Genomic DNA, 11,484 nt, shown 5'->3' on the forward strand with positions numbered 1-11,484 from the left:
GCGACAAAAACATTTTTCTCAATATATATATATATATATATATATATATATATATATATATATATTGATAATATATATTTGCTTAGTATCAAGACTATTTGCTTTGCTATGTGCTTCATATCAAGACTATTCGCACCAAATAAATCCTTTCACGTAAATTGCAACTTTGTTCTTGTACAATTCTGACGCTTTCCGTGAAATATTTAACCCTTATTGTAGTAATTACAAGTGCATTTTTTTTTTTTTTTTTAACTTTTACCTTTAGTACGATCTAAATACTCTTTCTTATTGGCAGCCTCTGTTGTCATTGCACTGCATTTCCCTACCGGGACTAACAAAGTGTAGCTATCCATTGTCACAAGGCTTCTCCCAAGGTCAAGACACTCTCCACATCTCCACCATCGTCCTCCACACATTTGCCCGTTCGTCACTCCTTCACCTCCCCAAGCATCCACTTAGTTTGAAAGTGTCCAAAATGTTCAACTTTGAGTCGGACTCTGCCACGCCACCCTGTTGAGCGCGCGTGTCGGAGGCTTGCTCTTCAGCTGCGTCTGACATTGAAACAACAAAAAACAGAGCATGTATTATGTGTTCAGATCATCCACAAACATGCAATATTTACCAATAAACTGAAATACTCTCTCTCTCCATTCATAATTGATGCAGCGAAATATGTTTGTGTGTGTGCGTCAGAGAGGGATTAACCTGGCAAGGTTGTTCCATTTAGTCCCCCACCCCCCTGGCCTTGTTCCCCGAAGTCTCTCCATTGAGCTGTAGAGCTAATTAACTTCCAGGGTTTCATTCTTCTCTTTCGCGAGTCCACAGCAGCTAATAGGTGGAATTACCTCCGAGAGACCTACGTCATTTATTTGGACGAGCCCTTTTTGTTGTTGTTGTCTTTACCCTTGGAGTTGTCGCTTGATAAACAAGCAGAGAAAAGAAGCCTTAGTTTAGTTTGTGTTTTTGTTTCATTATGCTTGTGAGCTGAGGGAATCGCTTTCTATTCATTTAATGGCCACCTAAGGTTTTTTGCTGTTACAGTCCACTTGCATCATGGCCAAGTGGGCCATCCGAGGGAAGACAGCATGGCTCGGAAGGTGCTGCTGTTTTGGTGAGCAATGGAAACATTTGACTCTATGATATCCTTGTGTGTTAACAAGTTGTTGTTTGTTCCCAACTGCAGTTGAGTGACAGTTTGAGAAGCTTTATTGCCATCACCCTGCTCCAAAGCGTAGTACAGTTATTTTACGCTATCCATGTATAATAACTATGTAGGTATTTTACTTATTTAGGACACAGGAAACAATTACATAGCATTTATTGTAGCTCCCTTCAGAATGTGACGAACGAATGCATGTCGCAACAGATTACAGCAGCGGGCCGGGGGTTGGGGGGGGCCACGGCATTATTAAATTCAGGTGTACACAACAATGTGTTTTTCTTAAACTAATGCACTCAAATATAGAAATACTAATGCATATGGTAAAACCTAGGTGTGCAATAACAGATTGATTAAAAATCAAAAGAATGGTGTTAGGAATGTGCTAATGATTGGACAGCATAAATGAGCATGACAATAAATGATTTGAATTTCATGTCTGTCATGTCTATACTGCAGTGCATTTAAATCCAAGTAGGCTTCATACTCTAATCTGATGGCGTATACTTTGGTGCTCTACTGAGCATCGTTTTCCTGCAGAGGGCAAATGAGTAATGTGTGCTGCTTTTCACAGTTTACATGTATGTTATCCTGTATTTTTTTAGCATCGGTCTTTTTTTGTTTTGTTTTCTTTTCCCAATACCATGCAGCCCTAGTGGATGGCGTCATGTCTGACTGAATGGTACCAGTACCGGGTGTACTTTTGGGACACGCTGTATTATCACCGACATTAAGTTTGTATGGCGGCCCCCGCGTACACACAAGCGTCGGCGTTTCCATCGTTTACACCGCACTTGGCTGCAGGACAAGACGGCGAGTCTTTTGTTATGAATTCTGAGCATGTCGTATTTTGATTGCTAATACGCTCGTGCACGCTCGATCACAAGCGAGGGCGGCAACAACAACAACAACAGCAGCAGCAGCAGCAGCGAGCTCATCGTTTCCTCGGGGAGGCTGAGTAATTATGACGGAGAAAGCGAAGGCAAAGACTTGCCTAATGTTCCTTTAGTGCCGAAGAACAGAGGAGGAGGCACGCAGAAAGATATGTAATATAATGTGAGAATGGGTGGAAGGGAACGTATGCAAGGGGGAATAGATGCAAAAAGTGCTCGGAGAGAGCAAAGAGAGGGAAGAAGATGCAGTCATTCTCGGCTCCCGGGAGGCAGCGGGACTTCAAACAGCCTCTTTTCATATTTGGTGAGATTTTACATACTTCCCGCAGCCCTCGTGCGAATGTGGTTCAACTCACAATCTAGTTTGATAGCTCAAGTCAAATGTGCACGTACGTTTGAGTTTAATTTAGTTAGTTCCTTTGTTTGTTTGTCTGTGGGGGCGGCACGGTGGTCGACTGGTTAGAGCGCCTGCCTCACAGTTCTGTTTTGAAACCCAAACCCTGTCTTGAAACCCTAATTTGAAACACTAACCATGTTTTGAAACCCTAACCCCATTTTGAAACCCTAATTTGAAACCTAACATTGTTTTGAAACCCTGATTTGAAAGCCTAACCCTAATTTGAAACCCAAACCATGTTTTGAAACCCTCATTTTAAATCCTAACCCTGTTTTAAAACCCTACTTTGAAACCCTAAAACTCTCTTGAAACCCTCATTTAAAATCCCAACTCTATTTTTAAAACTTAATTTGAAACCCTGTCTTTTAAAAACCCTAATTTGAAATGGTAAAAGTTTTTTCAGATATCATTTTTTGTTTTTGAAAGTAGAGCTGTTCATTTGAAAGAACATTCACTGAACCTCAACACGAGTGATTTCAATATAATTTTTGAACACAATAAAAGATAAATGATGAGGATTTGAAAAAAATTAAAATTAAAAATTTTTTATTACAATAAATGAGTGTAGTGGCATGACTGATCAAAAACCAATCTTATATCTCTGCATGGCTTGAGGCACATTTCTTTCCAGTGAGGGCACTCTGACTAAGAGTCACTCGAGTAATACCATACATAATATAATCGTGCAAAGCATTAGCAAACTTTTAAAGTGTGTCTCTTGTCAAACTTGGTGTGGCAGCTCTTTGTGTGGGCAAGATTCAGAAGAGACTATTTGAGGTGAAACTCATCACTCAGGGACTCCATTAAGTGTCACGCACTGAGACGTGGCATCAAAATCCGTCCGTCCGTCCGTCCGTCCGGTGACATTAGCAGCGCCGCATGTGATGGATGAAGGCACCTACTTAAAGTGACTTCTTTGTCGGAGAGGAGCAGAAGCCTTTTATTTTATTTATTTTTTATTTTTTGGGAGCTGTCTCGCAGTTGAGCTCAGACCTCCGCCAAGGCCCAAACTGTTAACATAAGCGAAACTGTCGTATTTGTGTTTGTTTGCAGGAGCAGTCTACTTCCTGGTTGACTCACAAGAGTGACCCGTGATCACACACTCTGTGTGTCTCTATTCCGGTAACATGCGACTTTATTCTTGTAAAATTATGATCATACACCACCGTACGATACAAGGGATATAAGTAACCACAGCTTACAAGCTTTTCCCGATACGAGCCATTGTTCGCAAAAATTTGAGATGCAAGTCCTATATGGTGGCGGGGAATTCAACTCGCTTCACAACAAGCAGCACTTTGGCAGGAAGTGAACAATTCTTCAAAAAAAAAAAAAAAAAAAAAGGAAAAAGAAAAAGAGGTTTCAAGCTATTTATTGTCACAGTTGTCGAGCTAAAGATATAACAAAGAGAATTACATGTTGTGTATTTAAGACAACCACATAGCTTTGCCTTAATAAAGTCAATTTAGCTTAAATGCTAACAAACAATTTTACAGTAAAACTTTGGCAATATTAGAGCTTTTTCTTTTTTAAATTTGCCTCAATGTTCTCTTAAATCTTGTTTTGGTAAACTGACAGTTATCTTGTATTATTCTGACTTTATTTCAGTGGAATGATGTCTTGATTGCACAATGTTGGGCTATGGGGAAAGTAAGAGTGCTGGCTGTGTGTGCAAATGGCAGCACCTGTGGATGCGGTTGCCACGGCAACTGAGCAGGGAATTTCTCTCTCTCTCGCCGGTGACTCCAAGGTACACGTCGTTTGCATGTACCTGCAACTTACATGGGCCAATGACATTTGAATGCGCGTCACTGGCAATCGGCTGCAGAAAGAAGGAATGAAGCAGTAACACTAGACATACTGTACGTAGGAACGTAAATGATGAAAAGAGTTCGTGTTGGCGCTGACAGCTTCTTTTTTGTCTCTGTCAAAACGCGTGCACTTTCAGAACGCACGTTGCCATGCATTAGTCCCGCAGTCGCTCGCACGGGGATTCTAGTTTAAACATTCACAAATGTGACATACAAATATGTAATGACGGAGAACATTTTCTGCGGATGGCATGTGACGTTTAAAAACAACAACAAAAAAAGGCAGATTTAAGCATCAATAATTGAACGGACTGTGATTTTCCTCACAGGCGCGTTGCTGCATTATTGAGCGTGAGTTTGAAGTGTGTCACCGGTGATGCTCATCGACAGCAGGGACCCGTTCTTCTGCACAAGACACGGAGACGCTTACCGTGAAGCCTCTTCGCTCGGATTCTAGTCAGATGCGAGATTTCGTATCGATGGCGGGCGACCTTTAATAAACTTCGGCAAAAAAGCAAAATGGTGAGTGATGAGCTAACTCCATGTAGCCATTTGACCTTCAGGTAATTCTCATTCATGCCAATGCGACACCGTCTTACAGAGAAGTACGGCATCCATGTGCACTTTGCACTTGAGTCCATTACGTCAGTGGACCAGCCAGGAACACATGTACGCAATTTACCCCATTGAGATGAATTGAAATGCCTTTAATGTTCCAGCCCCCCCCAAAAAAGACGTTTTTAGTGATTTGAATCATTTTTAGAGATTAGAGATTATTGCCCATGATTGCATTTATACAGCAGGTAAAAAACACAAATGTTACCAAAAGTCATATTTCTTTGGGACACCTACAACTATTATGCCTAGTTCCTCCTAAATTGACATCTCTTGAATGCATATGCACATTGCTGTCAAAATCCACACATGCAAATAACATTGACGGCTTTTTAATTTATAAAACCAACTCCCACAGATGAATGCCAGAAGTGTGTGCATATACACAGTATATAGAAAAATATTTTTTAACAGAGCTTGTTGGATGATTTCATTTCAAAGTGGGTAAAAAAATATTTATTAGGAATGTTTGTATGAATGTACGGTCCGGCTTCATCCACATAATTGTGACGGAAGGTGCAGTCCGGCCTCACCTTCCACATCCACCAGAGGTCATCAAAAGGTCATGTCAGCGGTCCAGCGAGCGCTTCTGGATGGCCTCAACCACCGCCGTGCGTAGGAGGGCGATGACGGAGCGAGGGTCGTCGCTGCCGATCACGGCGCTGCCCGACACGATCATGTTGGCGCCGGCCTACGCGTAACAGGAGGAGACGGGTAAGATTTGGGTTATGTCGGACGGGATTCTAGAGCGCGTGGCGTTGATTGGTGCTCACCTCCGCACACTTGTAAATGGAGTCGGGGCCCACGCCGCCGTCCACCTCGATGTCCAGCGAGGGGAACTGACGCCTCAGCGAGCTCACCTGCACACGCACGGGAAAAAAAATAATGTTAGTCATATAGGAATTACATTTTCTCTCAACAGTACATCTTGAAAAAAAAATGCTAATTACATAATGACTATTTTACTAACAGTAAAATCTCAACTTTCTTGACTTTATTCTGGTAATATTCATCTTATTGCATACAATTGTAATACCTCTCTCATAATATAATTGTGGTAAAATAACTTAATTCATGTAGTATTAATGCCTTTTTCTCAAATATTACATCCTCACATAATGTTCTTTTTTTTCCATCAATTTTTTTGGGAATATTTGAACTTTTTCCTCACAATATCTCGACTTTATTATTGTAGTATTACAGCTTTATTCTAGTAAAATTGCATTCTTTTTCTCTGTAATTGATTTCATTTTGGCAGAATTATTCTTTCTCCTTATATTAAAACCATATTCTAAAATTGCTACCCTTTCCTCGTAATACTACAACGTAAGCTTTACACTATTCATGTAAAATTGTGGCTTTTTCTCATATTTTTCAGAATATACTTTTGCTAAATTTGTTGTTTTTTTTGTCCTCCAAATATTACAACTTTATTGTGGTAAATTAACAGCCTTATTTTTTCATATTACAACAACCTACAGTTGTGCTGTGTGAAATACATTGTAGTGCAACATAAAAACATCCATCCATTTTCTGAGCCGCTTCTCCTCACTAGGGTCGCGGGCGTGCTGGAGCCTATCCCAGCTGTCATCGGGCAGGAGGCGGGGTACACCCTGAACTGGTTGCCAGCCAATCGCAGGGCACATACAAACAAACAACCATTTGCACTCACATTCACACCTACGCAATTTAGAGTCTCCAATTCATGCATGTTTTGGGGATGTGAGAGGAAACCGGAGTGCCCGGAGAAAACCCACGCAGGCACGGGGAGAACACGCAAACTCCACACAGGCGGGGCCGGGGATTGAACCCGGGTCCTCAGAACTGTGAGGCTGACGCTCTAACCAGTCGTCCACCGTGCCGCCCATAAAAACATCTATCGTAAAATATAAGCCTCTAATGTTTATTAGATTATATTGATGTGCGGGGTGTTAGTTTAGCTACGCTACTTCACTCCTGTAGCGTCCAAGATGTAGCGCGTGTACTGTAAAGTCACTTTTGGTCCGGCGAAAACTCCCAAACTTGTCTCTTACTCTCTTGGAGCGCACGCAGAATCCATTTATTGAATGGAGCTCACACGAGAAGCGTCACACAACAGCAGCCTATTTATTCTGTCCTCCGTGAGCCTTATTGTCCAGGCATGACTAGTCGAGTTAAAATCAATCCAACTGTTAAACTAGTGTAACAGTTGGATTAAGCACCGGTTGATTGGTCATTCCCACAGAGTTGATGCCGAAAGGAGGGAACCGTAATTTCCCGCTTTGGTTAAAAAGTCAGATGCCTACCAGAAAACAGTCATCTGCAAAACATGCCGCTAATGAGTCATTACTAGCGACTCGGCCATGTCAAAGCTTTTCTACCACTTAAGACATGAAATGAAGACGTGTACAGAGACAGCGTGAAGTTGCAACAAAGCACTAACGTTACACCAAAACCACAAAGTGAGGAAAAGGAAAAAAAAAAAAAACCAGCATTTGGCACAGTACTTTTACAGTACATCGTTACACGTAAGAGGTTATGTCTCAAGTTGACCAGCTTGTCTTTCAATCGCTCAACCTGTGAAACCCGTGAACGCAACAGAAAAAAGCAGAACAAGCGGACAAAGTTCTGTTCCTAAAACAGTTTATTATACTACTTATAACATACAAAGTTACAAAGTAAAACATCTTTATTTTTGTAACATTAGGAGTTTAGTGTCAGAAAATTATGACTTTCTCGTATTATGGTAACTATTACACTGAAAATGCATACTTTGGTTTCATTATGTTCAATTCTATATTTTATATGCTCACAACCATTCTTCTCTAATTGGCTGTATCTTCTGTTACGGCTGGGATGTGGAAATGTTGTTGGATCTGCGTGTGAACGATGCTATGGGGAGGTTTCGAGAGGAGTCTGGTGTTGCTGACAGTACCTTAGGCATCATGTCCTCCATGAACTTCTGTCCTCCAAAGCCAGGTTCAACAGTCATGATCAGAGCCATGTCAATCTGGTTGGCCCACGGTGCCAGCGTTTCAACAGTAGTACCGGGCTTTATGGCCAAACCCACCTGCACACAGTCACCGCATCACATCAGGTCATATCTGTGATAGGATTTTATCAATTAATAAAAACATTTTTTGTGGTTTCCGTAATCCAAAGCGTGTCCTCGCTGACATGCTCTACTTCCAGCCTGCGAATAGAAGGAAGCCAGTTTCCAAAAGCACCGTCAGTGTTGCTAACTTTCAGACTTTTCCAATGTCAAGTCACTTGCACTGAACGCTGCCAAAAACAAGAGTGCCTATTCATACATTGCAACACCAGTTATTAGCAGTTAGACCAGAGGTAGGTGCTTTCAAGCTGCAAATAGCTGCAAGAGCTACAACTCTTCATGGGGGAAGGAAAAAAAAAAACTCTTACTCTTCGACAACAAAATTTACTACAATCATAAATCAGATTTTCATGTGAAAAACAAAAATCTGACATTTTAACACCCAGCCGTGCCTGCAACAACTTCACCACATGTGAAGCAATGTTTCCTCACCTTCATGCCACTCTCACGGACCTCTTTAATGAGGTTCCCTGGGTTGTTGGTGGCCTCCAGGTGGAACGTGTACTGGTTAGCTCCTGCAGCAGCCATGGGCTTCACCCACTGCTCGGGCCTGGAAACCATCATGTGCATGTCTGAAACAGCCGCACAGTTACGATAGGACACTTCTCAAGTTCTCAGTGACCGCATCGGGACAATCGGGACTCTTAACGTATTCTCACCAAAGAAAGGGTCTTTGCCTAATGACTTTCGCAGGCATTCCACCATGGGGTGCCCAAATGTGATATTGGGGACAAAATGCCTACAAAAAAGGGAGAAATTAATATTGCTGCTTAAAAACAGACAGACAAGAGATAGATAGAAATATAGATAAACAGATGCACTATTCAAACTATCCATCCATTTTCTGAGCCGCTTCTCCTCACTAGGGTCGCGGGCGTGCTGGAGCCTATCCCAGCTGTCATCGGGCAGGAGGCGGGGTACACCCTGAACTGGTTGCCAGCCAATCGCAGAGCAGCAAAAACAAATTTAGAGTCTCCAATTTATGCATGTTTTTGGGATATGGGAGGAAACCGGAGAAAACCCACGCAGGCACGGGGAGAACATGCAAACTCCACACAGTCGGGGCCGGGGATTGAACCCAGGTCCAGTCGTCCACCGTGCCTATACTATTCAAACTAAGTAGAACCAAAAAATCATTATAATCATTTGAAAACCTGATATTACATGTGTGAATTTAGAGGCTAGTTAATAGTTTACACGGTTTTAGCATCCTCTGAAGCCCTCGTGCACTGACTCCACTTTTGACTAGCCGTTAGCATGCTGCCTAAGCTTGCTGTAAAGAAGTAGCAAAGCTGACCCGTCCATGACGTCGAGGTGCAAATAGTCCGCCCCACACTCCATCATCCGCACACATTCGCTGCCGAGACATGACAGGTCGCTGCTCAGGATGGACGGGCCGATTTTGGCACTGTACGACATGACGACAACAAAACAGCTACCTGCTCACAGCCGGGCAGCTAATTTAGCGAGGGGATGTTACAAGCATAAAGCCAAGGTCAACTTCCGGTAGGTACCGTCAAGACATTCATATAATTTTTTTTATATGAGCCGATATATGACCTTTTTACTCTTTTAAATAGTCTCATATAGTATGTGTATCAATTTATTCATTTTTGTTATTTAATTTTCGGGAGGGGGGGGGGGGGGGGACGGATTATTCATGCAGCAGAATGAAAATGTTTTAACTTTGAAGGGACATGCTCCCCAAACAGGAAATGCGCCTTGGTGTAACGGATTACTTGATGAGAGTCTATGAATCAGCCCAGCGCTTTACTTCCGTCTTGAGAATGAGACAGTAGCTGTTCCTCGACGCTTGATGGCGCATTACTCCTGAGGAAAAAATACAAATAAAGTGACACTGCCGCTTAATGTATTCGCCTTCTTTTTATGTATGTATGTATGTATTTATTTATTTATGTATTTATTTATTTATTTATTTATTTATTATTTATTAAGGTCAGACGAAACTATCATCTGTCTGGTGGCCTCCCTTTTTTTTTATAATTAACAGCCGTATGGAATAATTAATAGCCAAACAGTTCCCAGGTGTCAAAATAACGCGCACTATGCCGTGCTTTTGTCAAAAACACCTGAAGGATGAAAACTCTAGCATACATTCCACACCCTATTTCTCATCTTGCTGGAAGTAGCCCCCTTTTAAGGGCCAGCTACAGTACATACTGTTGGGTCAATGACAAGTTTGGGTTTTATTACCATGACGACAGTGATGGAGCCTGATCTTGTGACCAGTGAGACTCTGCTGGGTGCCTCGGGCGTGTGTATGCGTAACAGCGGCTTGGATCTCGCCGACCTCGCTAGTGTCGCGGGTACATCAGAAATAGATCTTCAATCGAGAGAACGCTTCCAGCAGCTTTTTCTCACTGCATTTTAAGTCATTAGAACACATCCGCAAAACACATGCAGACGGCTGCTGAGCCTTTTTTGTTGTTGTTGTTTTTTTTCAAAGCTTTTGTTCGCCTTCCCACGCTGGGTAAACACCATCTGACATTGATGAGTTTTGCCGGCTTTTTGCAATACCACTGCAGTGATGGAAACACATGGTGGCACGCGAGAAATGATCTTTGAAACTCAGAGAGAGCAGAATCGGAGTAGGTTGGCGACATGTAGAAGAGAGGCCTCGAGAGTTTGGTGGACATAAACAACCTGCATGGGAAATAGTAGTGGGCCTTTTTAAGAGGAAAACAGCTTCCACTCATCTGGGAAGACTTCATACAAGATGTTGGCATGTGTCTGTGGGAATTGTTTGAAGTCAGAGGTCACTGGTGTTGGATTTGGCTCACCATCTTTGTTCTGGTTCATCCCAGAGGTGTCTCTGTTTCAGTTACAAGCATGAATTATACATATGATCAATGATGAATTTTAGTTATGTACTCATCATTGTGAACCATGCATGAATTTGTCAGTGTTTCATTTTGCCTGAAGTTAGCCGAGCGAGCCAGTTGAATTTTTTTTCTTTATTGTTCTCAAGCTGCTGCGCTTCCCCTGAAGTCCTCTGGTACCCCGTGATAAAAAATACCTAGCCATCCATTTTCAACACCGCTTTTCCTGTTCACAGTCACAATAAACAAAAAAAAATAAGATTCAAGGAAAAATAATCTTAGTCTTAAAAGGTTAAAGTTGCATTTTCAAAAGATAAAAAGTCTTACTCTCTTTAAAAGTAAATTGTAATATTAGAAGAATAATGTAGCATTTTTCCAGAAAAATAAAACATCTCCCCCAAAAATACTTTATTCTTGTAATATTTTATCTTAAAATAATATATTCTTTCTGTAAGATTTTAAAACTTATGTAAGAGAATATGACTTTTTTAATGATATTACAATTTATTAACTTGGAAAAATATATTATTTTTGTAAGCTAATTTTTTAAAAGGGAAATATACAATTTGTACAATATACAAAAATACACTATTCTGGTAATATTGTGTACATTAATTGCATTGAAAAATACAAGATTAATTACATAAGATTTGTTTGTTTATTATTTGTATTTTTTTT

General features: G+C 41.3%; 1 protein-coding gene across 2 annotated transcripts; it reads right to left on the reverse strand.

The window, feature by feature from the left end:
- Window positions 1–76: 76 nt before the first annotated feature.
- On the reverse strand, window positions 77–9,452 carry rpe (ribulose-5-phosphate-3-epimerase). 2 transcript variants are annotated; one of them, XM_061791295.1, is made up of 7 exons: window positions 9,264–9,452; window positions 8,626–8,705; window positions 8,399–8,538; window positions 7,790–7,924; window positions 5,649–5,735; window positions 5,409–5,566; window positions 77–551 (listed from the first exon to the last, which is right to left on the reverse strand). In XM_061791295.1, exons 1-6 carry the CDS (start codon window positions 9,383–9,385, stop codon window positions 5,444–5,446), a joined length of 687 nt encoding a protein of 228 aa, XP_061647279.1. In that variant the 5' UTR covers window positions 9,386–9,452; the 3' UTR covers window positions 77–551; window positions 5,409–5,443. The 2 variants fall into 2 exon arrangements, with proteins under 2 accessions (XP_061647279.1, XP_061647278.1); XM_061791294.1 differs by lacking the exon at window positions 77–551 and having other exon boundaries at window positions 3,806–5,566.
- Window positions 9,453–11,484: the final 2,032 nt, after the last annotated feature.

This window comes from Phyllopteryx taeniolatus, chromosome 12, assembly GCF_024500385.1.
Source record: "Phyllopteryx taeniolatus isolate TA_2022b chromosome 12, UOR_Ptae_1.2, whole genome shotgun sequence".
NCBI lineage: Eukaryota > Metazoa > Chordata > Actinopteri > Syngnathiformes > Syngnathidae > Phyllopteryx > Phyllopteryx taeniolatus.

Coding starts and splice junctions, on each gene's coding strand:
- rpe (XM_061791295.1), bottom strand. CDS start 9,385: ATGTCGTACAGTGCCAAAATCGGCCCGTCCATCCTGAGCAGCGACCTG. Junction 8,706..9,263: donor CACCTCGACGTCATGGACGG/GTCAGCTTTGCT, acceptor CCTTTTTTGTAG/GCATTTTGTCCCCAATATCA. Junction 7,925..8,398: donor TCCGTGAGAGTGGCATGAAG/GTGAGGAAACAT, acceptor GACTGTGTGCAG/GTGGGTTTGGCCATAAAGCC.